Below are 18,391 nucleotides of genomic sequence, written 5' to 3' on the forward strand. Positions count from 1 at the left end.
CACTGACAACAGTTAGTGGGGCTGGGGAGATAGCTTAGCTGGTAGAATTCTTGCTCTGCAACCTTGAGGACTTGAGTTTCTGTGGCACTCATGTACAAAGTCACTTATGGTAGTCATGACTGTGCTCTCAGCTCTGGGGGAACTAGATGGGAGAAACCCCAGGGCTTGCTCGTCAGCCATTCTCACCGATTGGTACAGCCTAGAGACTAAAAACAAAAATAACAACAACAATAATAAGTGTTTAAGGAAGACACCTGAAAGTAACCTCTGGTGTCTACACACATACGGACCCACACACATGTACATTCATGAACACACATACACACAAAAAAAGAAAGAGTCTGTCCCAGATCTAGAAAGGAAGCTCATTGTGCCCTGGGGCTTGTTGTAAGGGAGCTATGTGCCAAACAGGAGGCAGAGACTGAGGGAGGCAGAAAGGGAGAATGTTGCCAAGAGCTCTCTCTTATTGTGGCTTCCACCAAAATGGCAGGCAGGAAGGTAGGCAGAACAGTTCAGGGATGGCTGGAGTGAATCGTGTGTGCTCCCCTAGTCAGAGGGCGATGTTTCTGTTTGTCCCTGACCTGGGGTGATAAGGGCAAGTGGCAGGTGGACCAGAGGGTGACAGCTCCTGGAAGAGGCAGTGTTTTATACTGAGATTTGAAAAAATTTGCTCACAGGCAAAGTCTGCTATCTCTAGGAATTACCTGTCTTCTCCAGGGGCAGCAAGGCCGGAAATGTCAAAGCATCAGATCAAAGGCTTGCTGAGCCCAGAAATGATGAACAGTTCCTTTACCTCTCTGAGCATGAGATTTCCTGTGAAATGGAGACACTGATAGGCCGTTAAAGATTATTGTTCAGAATGAGTGAAATAGCCCAAGGTTTGGCATAAGCATCCAATGCTTTGAAAGCCTTCAGTATAGGTGGTACCCTTTCTCTTTCTTCTGTTTTCAAGCAGTCCTTCCTAAAATACAAAGACACAAGCTGGGACTTCCTGGGAGCATCCCTTCCCACAGTTAAGACAAGCAGGAGATTGTGAAAGCTGAGTGGATCAAAGTCTTAACCCGGATACGTAGTGCAGAATGGGTACCCTTGCATGTAAAAAAGCATAATTCTAGAGAAATCCCTCCAAGTTCGGCCCTGTCCTTGGGAGCTGACCTTTACCCACCAGCGAAGCAGAAAAGGAGACTTGGCGTTTGTGTGTGACAGGGTGGAGAATAAATGGGGAAGCGGGAAGGAGTGGAGGTGTGCGGTGAAGGTTGTGTTTTGAATGTGGTGTTTGGGGGCCAAGAAGCTGATCCTTGAGTAAAGGTCTCAGTGAGGTGACATTTGGCTCCAAATGTGTTAATACTGGGGAAGAGAAACTCAAGCAGAGAAAACACCCTGGGGTGCAGTGATCCTGGAGGGGTTGACATGGGTGAACCCCTGAGAGGACAAAGAGGCTTATGGGAGCCTCGATAGCACTGGAATCTATCTCTGGGCCTTCTGGAGATGGACTACAGAGAGGTGTAGGCAGGAGCTGGCAGGTGCATGTGCAACTCTGAGGCAGCCTAGCTTGAATGGAGTCTTGGAGGTCCATCTAAGGACCACAGCTGTACTGAAGGGATGTGACCCATCAGTCATAACAGGCTAACCATGCAGTGGTTTAGAAGCCTGAGCAATTCAGTGGCTTCAAAGGTCTATGATTAATTTCTTCTTGCAGCCTGTGGGCTGTAGGACTCCGGGGAGTGGCCACGAGATATTCTAGAGTGTTTGTGGGGACAAGTGCCATGTGGCCACAAGCTTACTTCCTGCTCTGCACCAGGACAGTGCGTGAGCCCAGAGGCTCACTGCTAGGAACTTGTCATCGCTAAACACAAAGCATTTAACAGTCTTCAGCCTGATCTTTGGCATGCACCAAGTGGCCAAGCTCTAAGTGAGAAGAAACCTTGGGTAATCCCAGGTATAGCTAGGCAGTTTCCTGGGGCCTCAAGAGCCTCTGGAGAGCTTGTGTTGCCCAGGGAAACATTGATCTTTGGGTTGTCCTCAGGAATGGAAATCTTCCCAGGGAGCCAGCCACTGCAAGGTGATGAGTCTGCACTTCCTGCAGGTAATAGAGCACACTGTAGCCTCAGATCAATCACCTGATGGGACAGTGGCCACAAAGGATTCTGTGAGGGCCACTGCTTTCTTTGTGGTCTGGGTATTAGTCTCATGAGGAAGGCTGAAGGGGCTTTAAAACCTCCCCTTGGTTCCTACATAGCCTGCATTCTCTTCTACTCCAGCAATAATCAAATCTCCATGCCTACTTTTCCACCACCCACTCAGCCCCTCACAAAGACCAGCAGTGTCTAGGAGCTTTAAGGCATGGGTCGCTTTCAAGGTCCAATCCTGTGTCTAGTCTCCTGCTAGATGCATGATTTGGAACATTTTCTTAAATTTCTTCATTAAAAAAATGAATTAAGAGGCTGGAGAGATGGCTCAGTGGTTAAAGCACTTGCTACTCTTGGAGAGACCCTGCATTATGGGGGTTCTGGTGCCCTCTTCTGGCCTCCCCAGGTACTGTACACACGTGGCATGCATACAGACTAGCAGGCATGCGTGCGCGCACACACACACACACACACACACATTAAAAATATATTTTGAAAAAATGTATTAAATAGAAGACCACACTAGTTTACCAGGGCCACTATCACTAGGCTGAATAGCATAGCAAAAATGACCTCCTTGAGGTTCAAGAGATTGGAATTCTGGATCAAGATGTCAATGGATGGCTTCTCTTGAGGCCTCTCTCCTTAGATTACAGGCAGTGCCTTTTCCAGGTCCTCGTGTGATTTGTTTCTATGTTTGTGTGTCCCTAGTGTCTCTTTGTGTCTCTTTTCTTATGAGGATGCTAGTCGTGCCTAATTATCTCATAGCATTTCAGTTTTGCCTTAGCCTGCTCTGTAAAGACCTGTCTCAGTTGATCTGGATAGGGTAGCAAATGTCTGGAATCCCAGCTCTCAAGAGGCTGGAATAGGGGGACTGTGAGTTTGAGGCCAACCTGGGTGACAAGATGAGACCCTGTCTGGGAAACAACAACAAGAACTCATCTCCACATTCCTAGGTACTAGAGGTGAGGATTTTAACCCAGAGATCCAGCGAGGACCCAGTTCAGCCCATGACCAGTACAGCCTCACATGGTCCTCCTAATAAGACTGTGAATTAAATGCTGGTGTTCAGGGGGTCGTGCCTGTGTTCTCCTGGACAGCTGGGCATTGGCCAGGAGTATTATAGGACAGGGGAAGCCCGTCTTCTGTGCTGGTTTGTCATCCGCACACGTATTTTGTACATCATCTGGCTGCCTTCAGCTAATGGCTTGCCATCAAACAGTTGAACTAATGGTTCCATGGATTGGAGAGGTAACAAGTTTTATCCAAAGAAAAGATGCAGGTGTGGCCTGGCCAAGCCATGAACATTTCTTCCATCGACTGACAAAATGTCTAGCGTTGCAACTGAGTTTGGATGAGTTTCTTGGGGTTGGGTTGAAAATAGGTCTACCTAATACCTGTGCCATTGGATCTTGGAATGGAAGACAAAGGTCACTGTCTGGTGAGCGCACAGAGAGAAACCTATTTCCTGCATGGAGTCTTATGAACCTGGCTTTTCTCAGCTCTTCAGTGAGATGGAGTAAGGCCTTCAGCCACCACTGACTGGATGAAAGGGATGTGCTGGTGCCTTGAGTAGAGCAGGGAGTTTTATGGTGATGTGGTGAAAGTGGTGGAAGTGAGGCTTTGGACGTCTCTGGGCTACCCTCCTCCCTCTACAATCCCTGCTTTATGTGGGTGTGAAGTCATCTTCACACCCCAAACCCGCCTGCCACTCCCACTCCCAGACTCTAGCAAGCCTTTTGATTTAGGGGCCTATTTGTACTCCCAAAGAGAAAGCCTGTCATTCCAGGCCCCAAGGAGTCAATGGCTAGGAAGTAGAACAGATTCTGCTATTGACGCAAGTCAATGACCTTCATTACAAATGACTTTGGGAACTTAAAAAAAAAAAAAAAAACCCAACTGTCAGAAGGACAAGATGGAGGAGAGACAGCATCAGCAAAGCAGTACCAGGTAGCAGGACAAATGCTATCCTGTGTTGCATGGTCAATGGGCCTCAGGTTATCTTGGACAAGGCTTGCTGGTGGATGAGCAGGTTGAGAAGCATGTGTGAGGAACTCCTCTTCCAAAAGCCATGTGGCATTTCTAGACTTTACCAAGTGAGAAATAACTGAGGTTGTGAGATGAGACCATTGTTTAGCACTCCCCATGGGCTTTGCTTCTCCATCCCCATATGACCATTTCCTGAGCCTTCCTATAAGTCGATGATAATGTGTAATGTAGGGAGACACTGTAACCACGCCTCCTAAGGGCTGGCCACAGATGTGCCTGACCATGCCTGTCAGGGTGTGGTCAAGGTGAGGTCAGAATGACTCGTAATAGGTTTTTAAGGGGCTACAAGGCACATGGGGACCCCTTTTCAATGGCCTGGCTGCCTTGCTGCCCCTGGCATGCTCTGGCTTGTGTTCGGCTGGTGTTTATCTGAATAAAGATATCTTAACCTTACGGACTACGGATTGGCTCTCGATACAGTGCAATGTTTCAAAAACATCTGCACCATGCTCTGTAGGGAAAACCCAGAAGACCTAGCAACATCAGTGCCACCAAGGGTGAGACAAGAACAAAGCCTCAGGGCTGGGCAGTGGTGGCACAGAGGTAGGCAGAGCTCTGAGTTCTGATCTGCAGAATGAGTTCCAGGACAGCCAATGCTAAACAGAGAAAAACCTGTTTTGAGAAAACAAAAGAAAAGGACAAAGCTTCAGAACGGCAGCAGAGGACCAGGAAGAGGCCTGGATAGCCTGGAGACAGGGAGGTGGAGCATGGTATTTGGCTGCTGATGGTGAGCAGAATGCACCAAAAGCCCTGTACTCAGAATGGGGACAATGTCACCACACACAGAGTAGTGAAACTAGAACTGTAGAGGCCAAAGGTTGTCCTGCTCTGGCACCTCAACTCTATTCAAAGTCATGCTTAGAATTAAACAAATTGAGGCCATGTTCTGGCAGGTGCTGAGTAGAAAGTAATAGGGGCAATAACAGTTTTCACTGTGTTAGAAGGAACCCCAAATCAAGGCTTCCTCCCACTTAACTTTCATAAAACTCCTTCCTGACAGCTAAGTTGTTAAGTTCCCAGCAGGTGATTAAATATTAGCACCAAGAAATGAATTCAACTTTGGCAGTGGTGGTGCATGCATTTAATCCCAGCACTCAAGAGGTAAAGGCAGGCAAATCTGTGTGAGTTCTAGGCCAGCCTGGTCTATAGAATGAGTTCCAGGACAGCTAGGACTACACAGAGAAACCCTGTCTCAAAAAATGAATGAATGAGAGAGAGAGAGAGAGAGAGAGAGAGAGAGAGAGAGAGAGAGAGAGAGAGAGAGACTAGTTCAAAGGTGGGCATGGTGACACACTCATTTAATCTCAGCACTGGAAAGTCAGAGGCAGGTGCCTCTCCGTGAGTTTCAGGCAAGTCTGGTCTACAGAACAAGAACAAGTTCAAGGACAGCCAGGGCTATTACACAAAGAAACCCTATCTTGAAAAACCAAACAAACAAAAGAAAAAGGAAGAGAGAGAGAGAGAGAGAGAGAGAGAGAGAGAGAGAGAGAGAGAGAGAGAGAAAGAGAGAGTGTGTGTTTGGGGGTTTCGGGTTGGGAAGATGGTTCAGTCAATCAAGTGTTTACCATAAAAGCATGAGGATGTCAATTTGATCCTCAGCATCACATAAAAAGCCTTGTAATCCCAATGGTGGGGGTATAGAGACAAGTGCATCCCTGGAAGTCGCTAGCCAGCCAGCCAAGCCTTCTTGGTAACCCCAGGTCCCAATGAGAGGACCTGCCTCAAAACATAAAGCTCAGGAGCTCCTAAGGAATATCACTTGACGTTAACCCCTGTTCTCTATATGCTTGTATACATGTATGTGCAAACCTATACACAGAGAGACATGAATACACAACACACACGCACACACGCGCGCGCACACACACACACACACACACACACACACACACACACACACACACACACACCTGTGCATGCACACAAACAAAAATGAATGAGTTCAGTTGTTAGAACTCTAGAGATTGAGGCAGGATGATTCAGAGTTCCAAGCTAACCTGAGCTACAGTGGTGAGTTTGAGACCAACCTAGGCTACTTAGAAACACTCCAATTCAAGAAAAAAAAATGAAGGAAGGAAGGAATGAAGGAAGGGAGGGAGGGAAGAAGAGAGGGAGGCAGGCAAGCAGGCAGGCAGGCCGGATGGCTGGCTAGTCAGGTGACAGTGAAGTCACAAGGATGTTTGAAAGGAACGTCCTGAAAGTGTCTCAAGGACTAAGTCTGACACAAGCTACAATGATGTGACTTCCCTCTCCCTGCCCTCTGGAAACCCATACCCAAGTCAAGTTAATCCTATGCTGACCTACACTTCCTATTTCACCCTGGCAGCCAGAACACAGGCTATTTCTGAATGTTTGGATCACAAACCATGTATGGTCTCTGGGATACAGACCAGATGCCTTGTATGTAGGACAAGCAGGCAGGACATTTAAGTATCCATTATAGAACTTTCCAGAGAAGTTGGATGAAAATCTATCATCACTGCTCTCAAGATATTTTTTTTTCAATTGGTTTCCATGGAGAAGTTGGGTTCATGCCTCATCCCTCCTGTTTGTTTTGTATCTTTATTGAGGTGAGCAGCAGCACATGCTCCTGGTGGGCAGTCAAACATTTAGATGTTCAACGTACTCTGTGTGCTGCCCACATGCTAGGTTTGCTATGGCTCCTGACATACTATTTTACAGTCTGAGACTCAAAGAGGAAGCAAGAATGGAGATCTGTGAAATGGGCAGGGCCATAATTCTGGAACCAGCAAGCAGAAGGACTTCGGTTCCTCCTTGAAATTTGGATGATTGTGAGGTAGCATGGAGGGACACTAGTGGAAGGGCCTGAGGCCCTTCTTGGACTCTTGAGTGCATGGATCTGATTTTAACACTAATGGGTAGTGTACCACCGATTTCGGCTTAGAAGGCTGTAATAGGGGAGTCATGCTTGTGAGACTACACAGTTTGTTAAGGAGACCATCAATGAGATGATAGCCGGGTCCTCAGATGCATTTAGTTCTGAATTTTAGGAAGTACCCCACAGGGGGTGCTAGATGCTCACTTGGACTATGCATGAGGAATTCAGGGGTGATGGAGGAATCCTGTGTAAGAGGACATTATGCAACCTCTTAGACTTCATGGGTGGATTAGATCAGAGCCAGTAGCTATCATTGCCATTTCATTTGATTTATTCACAATTATCAATTAGCAACATTAGAAAGAAAATTGCTTTAGAGAAATTTAAGTGCTTCCAGGGGTCAGAGACACCCAAGCTCCCAGAATCCTTGAGTGTCGGAGGATTTACTGGTGATGAACCACAGATGCCCTGGAAAACACCACCAAACCCATGAGGGAAGGCCTACTTCCAAAGCAGGAGGTAGTTTCATCTAGCCTGGGAGACCGGAGGAGAGAGAACGACATGGCAAGGGACAGCCTCAAGAGGACTTGGGCAAGAGCTGCAGAGAAAGCAAGAAGAGGGCATGCAGAGGTCAATAGAGTGACACAGGTGGCCAGCTGAGGGGACGGACATCCCTCGGTGGCTTGAGATGACTGATGATGGAGAAGGCCGAGTGGAAGAAGGCACAGAAAGGGGCATTTGGGACTTTGAGCGAGCCACCGAGCACTTTCACAGGAAAGAACGATTGAGGGAGGAGCTTGAGCTAGGGCAGTTGTCAGTGGGCCTCCACAAACCCAAGATCACCTCTTTGTGACACCAGTGCCGACAATGCATCCACACGCAGCAAGGACTCTTAAGGTAGAGAGTGAGTGGGCCCACTCATCACGGATGCTGCCCCATTTCCCAACTCCAGGCCAGGCAGGAGGGCCTCTCCACTCTGCTACTCCTGAGCATCAAGACTCTCGAATTGAAACAGGGTTGTTGAAAGTGACTTCAGGCACCCACAGGTGTCTGAAGCAGCTGGGACTCTGGTCCAGCGCCTGATTTCATCTTTCTCTCCTTCTCCTCTAGATTGTGTGTGTATGGGGGGCCTCTTCTCAGCCAGGAGTCCTGCTGTGTCCACATTAGATAGCCGAGGTTTTAACTGTGTGGGTTTGTGTCTTTTTGGCAGGTGTCTCCTCTGTGACTTCCCTGATGTCCCTGGCTTGGGTGCTAGCCTCCTATCACAAGCTGCTGCGGGACTCCAGGGACGACAAGAAGAGCATGAGTTACAGAGGGGCCCTCATCCACCTCTTCTGGCGCCTCTTCACCATCTCATCCCGAGTTATCTCTTTCGCCCTCTTTGCTTCCATCTTCCAGCTGTATTTCGGGATCTTCGTGGTGGTGCACTGGTGCGCCATGGCCTTCTGGATCATCCATGGAGGGACAGACTTCTGCATGTCCAAGTGGGAGGAGATCCTCTTCAACATGGTGGTAGGGATCGTGTACATTTTCTGCTGGTTTAACGTCAAGGAAGGGCGGACTCGATACCGAATGTTCGCATACTATACAATAGTCTTGACCGAGAATGCTGCCTTGACGTTCCTTTGGTATTTTTACAGAAACCCGGAGAACACTGACTCCTATGCCGTGCCAGCACTGTGTTGTGTCTTCGTTAGCTTTGTGGCTGGGATTGCGCTCATGCTCTTATACTATGGCGTGTTGCATCCCATGGGGCCGCGGGCTAAGGTCTTTGCCAGCTCCTGTTGTGCCGAGCTGCTCTGGGGCATCCCTTTGCCCCCTGATGTTGAGCCTATGGCACCTCAGACCCCTGGGTACCGGGGGACCCAGGTCACTCCCACCAGAGCCGTGACGGAACAGCAGGAAGACCTCACGGCTGACACTTGCCTGCCCGTATTCCAAGTGAGACCCATGGGGCCCTCCACCCCATCAGGGCGTCCTTACCACCCAGAAGGGCCCCTGATTAAGATTGACATGCCAAGAAAGCGGTACCCGGCCTGGGATGCGCACTTTGTAGACAGGAGGCTGCGGAGGACTATTAACATCCTGCAGTATGTCACTCCCACTGCAGTGGGCATTCGCTACCGAGATGGGCCTCTGCTCTATGAGCTGCTGCAGTATGAGTCTTCACTCTAGAACACCTTGACCCAGATTGAGAAGGGGACCTTAAGTTTGGTTGCGGTCAATGCCGCCTGCAAGAAATATAGTCCTCCCTTCCCCCAATACACAGAACCACCACCACCACCGCCACCACCGCCACCAACACCACCACCAACACCACAAAAAGATCAATAAGTCACATCCCCTTCAGATAAGCTTTCTTTCCAGTCACTATATGTATACAAAGATATTCTCTATGTTTTGTAAGTAAAAACAAAAAGGAAACCTTTCTTTTGTTTTTTACACATAAGAAACAGTATTGAAAAAAATAATCCCACACTACAGTTCCTAGGGTGGAGAAGGAGAAGCTATCTCCTCTCCAAAAGAAACAAACAAAAAAGTTTTCTACTTTACACCAAGTGTAGATCATTTATGGGATTGGTGCTGATTGAGAGAACAAAACAAAAACAAAACAAAACAAAACAAACAAAAACCTTCAACTGCCTTATGCCCTTAGGTGCTGAGTTTCTTTAGGTACTGTCATCTTTTCTCACACGAAACTCTCTGGTAACTTTTGTACCAAGAGAGAAAAAAAATTAAATAATCAAATGAAACAAAAATCTGCCAATAGAGCAAACAAATTAAAACAACAAACAGATATCATACCAAAACAATCCTTCCTATCTGATGATTTGTATTGAAAAACAAACAAACAAACATCAAATTGACCAAAAGCAAAGGCATAGAAACCCCTCTTTTTTCAAATTCTCTCGCCCCCTCCCCATTTTTCAAAGCCTTCTAGAAGCTAAAGGGCTACTTGGATCTCCACTGGCCGGAAAAGCTACTCGAAGGCTGACTATGTGCCATTTTAACATTTGCCTAGCAAGAATTACATTGTTTTCCCGTGGAAAAAAAATTAATAAAAAAAAAAAAGACAAAACAAGAATGAAACCCCCAAACACCCAATTTGGTAAATTCTAAAAGCAGATCAAAGGAAGTGTCCATAAACACCATCAAAGAGAATCAGTAATGATAAAACTCAGCATGGTAGCAAAAAGGACGACATTTAAAGGCACAATACTTAGTCCGTGACTGGCGACAGTGATCTCTTCCGTCATTTTAAGGCTGAGAAGGGTTGTGTGTGTGTGTGTGTGTGTGTGTGTGTGTGTGTGTGTGTGTGTGTGATGTGTGACAGTGCGGAAGGCCTCTTCTCTTTTCATTTAGTGGGAAGCCTTAAATTGATCTGGAAAGAATTTTTCATTTTTCATTTGTGCTTTTGAAAAAAATAACATAAAGAGGAACACTAGAGTATTTATCTATAAAAAAGTCAAATCGTATTAACTGACACATTTCACAGACTGGTGCTTCTGTCAGTGTGGTTGGCTGAGAGTCATTCAGCCTGGTGCATTTGGGGTGAGTGGACTCTGTGTGTGTGTGTGTGTGTGTGCATGTGTGTGTGTGTGCGCGTGTGCATGTGTGTACACCTGCTGCAAGGTCTTGCCAGAAATACACAAAAATTGAAGTGAGGCAGATACCATGGTAACTGGGAGAAGGGATTGTGAGGGGCTGGATGGAAAGGTAGCGAAAGTGGCCCCTGTATGGGCCATCCACCTGGAGAGCAGGGCCCCACCCCAGCAGCAGAGGCTGTCCTTCCAGGCCCTGCGGCTTTGGTGAGGATTTGAGTTAACTGTTTATTTTCTCGCTATACCAAGGTGAATTTCTGGAGGTGTCACAAGTATGTCTGACCATTTGTAAAAATTTTAATTTGTTTTTGGAAGGTACTGTTCCTTTAAAGAGTATTTCTGTTTTAGGGTATTATTTCGATACCATTCTATCTCTACTTGGGCACACACACAAAAAAATATGAAAAAAAAGAAAAAAATAATCATAAAAAGAAAAGATATCTCTGCAAAAGATATATATGTGTAAATATATATATATCTATATATACATACACAGTATTTTTAAGTACATGCTGTTAGTCTTTGTTGTCTGTGGTTGTGATAGTTTTTTAATTCTGGATGTAACTGTTCAGGGTGCAAGACCTCACACTGAGCTATACTTAAGAGAAGTTCAAAAACTGAGGAATTTTTTTTTTATGTTTGATGAATTTTTTAATTTTTATTTTAAATAACTATTCAAAAAAGCCCCTCCTGGTCACCCCTTCATGGTTTATCTGAATCTTTTTTTTCCCCTTAAACCTTAAAACATATATTAATTGTGAAACTAAATGCTCCCTCCTTTGTCCCACCTCCTTATCTCATGTGTTACCACAACTTTGCAGGACTTTCCTAAGATGGGGTCTCAGGGGGTCCTACCTGGTCTCTGCTCTGGGAAGCAGGATACAACAGAGCACACTTGGGCTGAGGTGAAGGCCATCTGGGCTGCCTCTGCCTGGCAGGGAGCAAGCCAGGCAGAGAGGGGCTGCTTGGAGCTGTGTGTGTGAGTAGTGAACAAAGGGTACGCCCTACAAGACATGTTCACTCTATTCTGCGCCCACCACAGCTCTGTCACCAAGCTACAGTCCAGGCTCTGCTCAGACTGGGGAAGAAGAGTCCATTTGTGGGGTGACATGGCATTCCTTTGGCCAGCTCTGATCCCAAGTCTTGGGTGTCCCAGGTCTCCGGCTCTGTGTGGCCTCTGGACCTCTGCCACTCCACTTGTTTGTCTAGTCTTAGTCACATTTCCATTTCATCTCTTGCTCTTTGATCCCACCATTGGCTTTAGTCTGCCACCTCTGTGTGGACCACTCTATCTTTAGCACACGTGCACAAGCACACGTGTTCATGTTTACACAAAACTTAGAAAGTGTGGCTATTGGCTGGAGCATCCAAAGTTGGGGAAACAGTTTCCAGCATAGGGAAGCCTTAGCCATGCTCAGTGAAGGAGGAGGAAGTCATGACATCTCACCAGCCCTTGCTTTAGCCTTGGTGGGTTTCGGCTCCTTTCCTTCTTTAGTAGCATACCCATCCCCCTCTTCCACCATGCCTTACCTTTCCCCAATAACACAATTGAAAATGTACATCTGTGGACAGGAGCCTGGAAGACCAGAGAGACAAGAAAAGGCCTGAAAAGTGAGCCAAGAAGCAGAGAAAGGCGGCAGGGAGCAAAGATTGAGAGATCTGTTTCCCCTGGCAGCATTGCCCTCATCATCTTATAGAGCCCCATCTCCAGTCTCTTTTGTTATTAGGCATTACTTCCCACGAAGTCTTCTAGTGTCCTTCCCCTTCAGAGGCTATTGGTGGCTGGCTGACTTCCCAAGTGTCACTAATAGACTTTATACATTCTCAGTGTCTTCCTCCCAGATAACCTCAGAATCCCACAGCAGGACCACTGAACCAAGGCATAGTGTCCTCACCCCACTCTGGCAATCTGCTTTCATACTGACAGGTGTCTGGGTCCCCAACAACCTTTCCTTCTGTGAGTTAACAAATCCATCTAAGTTTTCCCCAGCTGCAACCTATAGTCTTGCGAAATAAATCTCTACACCTATCTCTTCCCCTGGACCTCTTGATGGCGAATACCCAACTCCTAATATTTAGCTTTGGTAGATAAGCCTTTTGGTACCTTGTTCTTTCTTTCCATATTGTCCCCCACCATAGACCATGCCTATAGACCCCCATATTTCATTCCTCTAAGCACACAGAACAGTTGGCTTTTTCTCTTGTTCTAAGAAATGTGGTCCTATCAGTGCACCAAGACTGATACTGTTAGAATTGTTTCTGCAAGCCTCCCCTCAACCCCAGAAGCTTGGGTGGCTCTGCCTTGGGATTCTTCAGGTCTCTCAAGGACATGAGATAGGGGAAGTTAAGCAGATCTAAACCCATCAAATCTGCTCCCATTGACTCCACTTGCCCCAGAATTTCTGATATCTCAAGCACAGTCTATCTATACGAAGTGTCTCCCTGCTCTTTAAGGTCAGACTTGTCCCATAATGGAACCAGGGATGTTAGGACAAATACACAAAGCCCAAGTAGATTGGGGGCTGGAAGACAGCAAGATCCATCTTTCCTAACTGTCCCACTCAAGGAAAGACACATCCCCCTGTGACCTGGAGGACCCTGTACCCTACTCCATAGACACAGAGTTTTTTGTTTTCCCTCTGTCCTCTTGACAGCAATTGGTCCCATGGTGGCTAAAAGAGGGTAGAACCTATCTGGTCCTAAGGACAACTGTTCTGGTCTTATGACCTTTCACGCTACAGGCTTCAGATCTGATACAAATCTAATTCTCAAAAAAAATATAATATTTTTAAAAGCACCAAATCATCACTTTCTCCATTCTTCCTCAGACCTGTTGTCACCCCCCCAGATGTTTGTCTCCTTCTGAGCAGCTCTGGGAAGGTCAGGTGCCCCTTCGTCACCTGCATCTGAGTTCCCTTTGCAGTTCCTCATCACCAAAAACTAATGCATGATTTCTTTTCCCCTTGTCTATTCTGTGCCTCATTAACTGGGTCTCTCATGAGCCCCAAGTTTTGATGATTCTGGACCTGAGAAAAATTTCTCTACCCATTACCTTGGAGCAGAGCAAGATAACTTCTGTGTGCACGTTTGGGCCCCTGGTGTAGGGAAGGAGTTCAGAGGAGAATATGGTTGGGCGTGTATCCAATACCCTGCAGCACTAAGTCTTGGGCCAAGTGGTTATGGGTAGTCATTTTGCATCTATTTGCACAGCAATTGGCAAATGCTAAAATAACCACACCAGATTTGGCTGGGGGCATGGTATACAAATTTGACATCGAAAGGGAAAGCATGGTCAGTGTAATTCCAGGGATCCAAGTGGCACTTGGAAAACTGCCAGGGAAAGCTGAGCATGCCCCAGTGAATCCTGGGAAAGACAATACATTGGAGAAGGAGAGGACTCTGAGGAGTCAACCTCCTCAAGTACCCAAGCAGCCTCCCAGGGAGCAGTTCTAGACACTGCATATCAAACACCAGCCGATTCCTGGGCTCTGATCTTCTCAAGACACAGCGTCACCTCCTGCAGGAAGGAAGCGAGGCTCAGCCTTGGTCCTTTCTTTCATCAAGGTCCAGGTGGACATGAGATGGGCAGTATGGGAGCCTCCTCCAGGTTCAAGTATGTCCTTACCCTATCTCCTGTCCTCAAACTGAGCTCTGTCCCAGTTTGGGCAGCCTTCCTTTCTCATCTACAGCCCAGCCTTTGGAATGTGGCATTGGTAATGGTGATCCAACCTCAGGCTACAGCTTTATCAGCTCATAAGAGCATCCTAACTCAGCATGTGCCTGTCTCCACTTTGAAATGTATAACAATGTAAAAGGCAAGCCAATTTTCTTATAGCTTTTTCTCTAAGCCTTTCCTTGAGGGAAAGGAAGATATAATGACAAAGTTTGCCTCACCCTCCCCATCTCTGGCAGGTCTAAAGTTTTCTGTTTCTCCCTCCAAATGTTGCATCTGTTGCTATTGGCTGAATATCAGAAGATATTGACTTGACCTAGTCCCAGCTTTCTCCTCTGCCCAACTGGCTCTTTCTGCCTTTCTCAGCTCCCAGGCATCGTCTTCTTTCTCTTGGTACCTTTCTTCACAGTGACTGGCAGGACACAGCAGGAGTGTTCTGGAGCCAAAGGTCATGAGTGCTATTAATGATGGCTCCATAGCAGCAGACAGACTGCCTCTGCAGGCGATCCTCCTTCTCCAGGCCAGCACCTGTGTCAAGGGCTAAGAATAGACCACAGGGACAGGAGTAAGCAGGACCTAGGGACAGCTGCCCTGGGATGCCCATTTCATGAAGAAGATACTGTCCTGGCTGGTCCCCAGCAGGAGTCCCTACTCCCCTCCTCAAACGGAAGTCAGTTAGGAGTCGAAGTTCCAGGCTTCAGGGAGGACAGCTTCCAGATCATCACCCTTAAGCCAAGGGAGAAAATATATTTATGACTTTGCTCTTGGTACAGCGCTGGCTGGTAACTGGAAGAGCACCTGTCTCTAATTAACCTTTGGCCATCTGTCACTGCGGATAGCGACCAGCAGCCAGCCATCTGACTCTGGTCCATCCTCAATGTAGCCCTGGGGCCCTCAGGCTCGGAGCCTCATTTTTTAGCTTCACATGTCCTAGGTGCTTGGCCTAAAGCTAGAAAGACCAAGAATGGCCACAGGCTGACTCAGGGCTCCCCTGTGACCACGGATAACGCACTTCACATCTTGGTGCTTTGGTTTCTCCATCAGTAAAGTGGATGGAGAACAAGCCACTCTACTTTTCCCTCTGCTCAGAGATGACCTGATGATTCAGTCAATGCTGCTGGTAGTGAAGGCGTCTCATGGGGAAAAGGGTGACCCCATTCTTTGGTAAAGAGAAATATGGAAAAAGAGGAGGTTTCAGATACGCTTGGCACCCAGAAGCCCAGGAGGTAAGCAAGAAAGACATGGGGACAGGGAGAGAGCCCCGGAGCAGGCAGATACATCACAGCACTGTTAACTCAGTACAGTAGCATCTGGTGGGGGACATCTGGTTACCTGGCTCTTGCTGGGCATTTGTCAATTCTTAAGTCCCATGATGTTTGTTTTTCCTGAAAGACCAAGAAAAATACAAGGTAGTCTGTTTCTGGAAATTGATACTCACTGAATGTTTGACAGACAGGAGGTGGAATGAGCAGAGAGGGCCTGGAGATGGTGTGGGAGGTGGCCAAATGCTCTTTGAGAAGTATCTCTTGCCTTTATTCAAAGCCTTGAGGTTTCCCTTCTCAAATGGACTCATTTCCCTGGTCCCCTGCAGAGGATGGAAAGCCCAACCCTGCTTTTCCAACACCTATCTCATCAGCTACAAATGCTTGTGCACATGGTAGGTCTTCACCACTCCCTGGTGTGCTTTTCTTGGAGCCTGCAGGCAAAACTTCAGAGATACCTGGGGCTGGAGAGCAGCATGCAGTTGCAGTTTTTTTTTCTTTTTTAATCTTTTTCTAAATTGGGATATTTTCCCCCTCACAATTTGAATTGAAAATTTTAAGTTCAATGTCTTTTCCTGCCCCCACCTATGTTTTTTTCCTATGGTTTGACTGTTATCATTTCAAATACCAAGATACACTTGGAACAAGAAGACAGAGGCATCCTAAGAACCTCACTGTTCTTAGGACCTAACCCAGAGTGAGAGCAGGTGGGAGCCATGGAGGACATTAGCACTCAGGGGTGCTGCCCCAATACCAATTCTAAACTGGTTCCAAGAACAGTCTTGCAAAAGAAAACTATACAAGTTCCAGTTCCCATGGATCAGTCCACCTGGTCCTGGCTAGGTCTATTCTGGTATAGAAATTCTCACTGAAAAAAAATTACAAAAAGACAGAAAGGTCACTTTCTGAGACCGCCCCCAGAGGAACAGAGTGCTCTCAAGGGCAGGTCTTGGGTACTGCTGCCAAATTTTTCTGCCCTTGACCAAGGAGCCCTAGTCTGACTCCATTCCCACCTGTTCTGAGTCTGGTCTGCAAGGTTAATGCTATTTGATGCAAAAGATCAACAGGCCACACTCCGAAAGTCAGAAATAGTTCCTTTGAATTTGTCTGATTATGTGTAGCAAGGCCAACCCCACTGGCCTATTTGTTCCCACAAGGTATTTCAGATGGCGGCCAAAAGGAAGGAATACAGAGACACCCTGCTGCGTCTATGTGCTCATCCATGCACATACTGACTGATGAAAGGATCCTGAAGCATTTATGAACAGGAGCTCGAAGATGGATGCTTGGAGACCGGGAGAGCCTCAGTGGATGGTAGGCAAGAGATAAGGAAGAGGCAGGACTCTAGGAGTATACTGAAGGAAATGGTGTCCAGCTGGTCAGTGCTTCCAATTCCCTGGGGCAGAAACAACAAAGTGTATTTTTTTCAAACACAGTAAATTGATTTTACAGAGTGATGTCTTTAAGCATTTTCCTTGTTTTAACAAAAGGGTCAGAGAAAGCATTTAAATAAGAGTATGGTGCTTTCTCATGTGCAGATTGTGTTATTGGTGATGAAAATTGCAAGACTCTGACCTTTTGCAAATGTACCCAAGTCAAGTCACTCTGGGGCCAATTTCTCTGTCTGTGCCACGAGAATATTGCTTACCTACCTCACAGGGGTGTTGTGAGGATAAAGCAGTTTAAGGTTTGGCAAAGCACTTTGAGGACAACAGTGTTGTGGGTACCAAGTTTGCTTTCTATGTAATGCCATTTTCAGCATGAACGAAGCACTGACTGAGTACAAGGTGCCCTGCTATCTGCAGGAAAAAAAGAATCACTGGCTAATTCCTTATTCACTTTCATTTATGTATATTTTAAATCGATAACAGAGAATAGAATTATGGAGTTGTCTCAATGTGGGGCTATATTATCATTCTGCTCCCAAAAAGGCCACTCTCCTTTCAGAGGATTTGAAAAGTGGGGCTTTCTGTCCTCTGGCTTCTGTCAGATAATTGTGTTCCTGAGATGCTTCCTCCCTTTGTGAGAAGAGGAAGGCAGGTATGATTTTTGCACACCCATGACCAGCACTTATTGCTTTGGTTCTGTTACTTCAGTTATTCCTTCTGAGCTCAGTGTGGCAGCCGCCCTCCTCTCTCTTTAGATACAGAGAGTGAGTCCCCATGGCCATCCTGGAATAGCTTGGTACTTTTTGTTCGTTTCCTTGGAAAGTCTGGTACTCTGTTTGCTGGAAAGTCTTGGCTTCCAACGATGAGGATCTTTGCCAGAAAACAAAGTGTGCAACTGTCTTGTTTGCTTTTGTATTTTGGTGGTGGTGGGGAAGGAGATTTTCAAATCTCGCATAAAAGGCCTCCCATAAAACAAAGCCTATTTAAATTTATCATTTGCTTTTCCATGTGCATCGAGCTCTTCCCTTCCCAACACACACTCAAGGCCAATGTGTTTTCTAACAAATAGCACATCTCAAGCTGTTCAGGGAGTGCTGTATCACAGGTTCACTCATTTCTGCAGAGAACCAACTTCTTCCTGAGCTGAGCAAGTAGAAATTCCAGCCCCAAATCCAGGATTCCTGGAAATATTCCCTGGCTTATTAGCTTTGGGACTCCAGTGTCTGTAGGGCTATGTGCCTGAGTCCCCAGAAACTCTCCTGCCACCAGAGAGCCTCCTTAGAACCTGGTGGAGCATCCTTTTTGTCTTAGAACCAGAATGAAATCATCCATTGTTTTTGAAATTGTCCTATGATGCCAGTCTTTGAAGAGTGGGAAGAATTAGTTTTTCTTAGAGAAGGGAGAAGTGACAAAGACAAAGGGAAGTTTGTTTTTTTTGGTATTTTTGTC

General features: G+C 46.6%; 1 protein-coding gene across 1 annotated transcript in view; it reads left to right on the top strand.

Annotated features, from left to right (window-relative positions):
- Xkr6 (XK related 6) overlaps window positions 1-17,011 on the top strand; it is a 221,931-nt gene extending 204,920 nt beyond the window's left edge. The window contains exon 3 of the mRNA XM_027390350.2: window positions 8,228-17,011. Coding sequence (XP_027246151.1) covers window positions 8,228-9,192 — 965 coding nt within the window. The 3' untranslated portion in view covers window positions 9,193-17,011. The remainder of the gene's footprint in view (window positions 1-8,227) is intronic.
- Window positions 17,012-18,391: the final 1,380 nt, after the last annotated feature.

This window comes from Cricetulus griseus (assembly GCF_003668045.3).
Source record: "Cricetulus griseus strain 17A/GY chromosome 1 unlocalized genomic scaffold, alternate assembly CriGri-PICRH-1.0 chr1_1, whole genome shotgun sequence".
NCBI classification, from domain to species: Eukaryota; Metazoa; Chordata; class Mammalia; order Rodentia; family Cricetidae; genus Cricetulus; species Cricetulus griseus.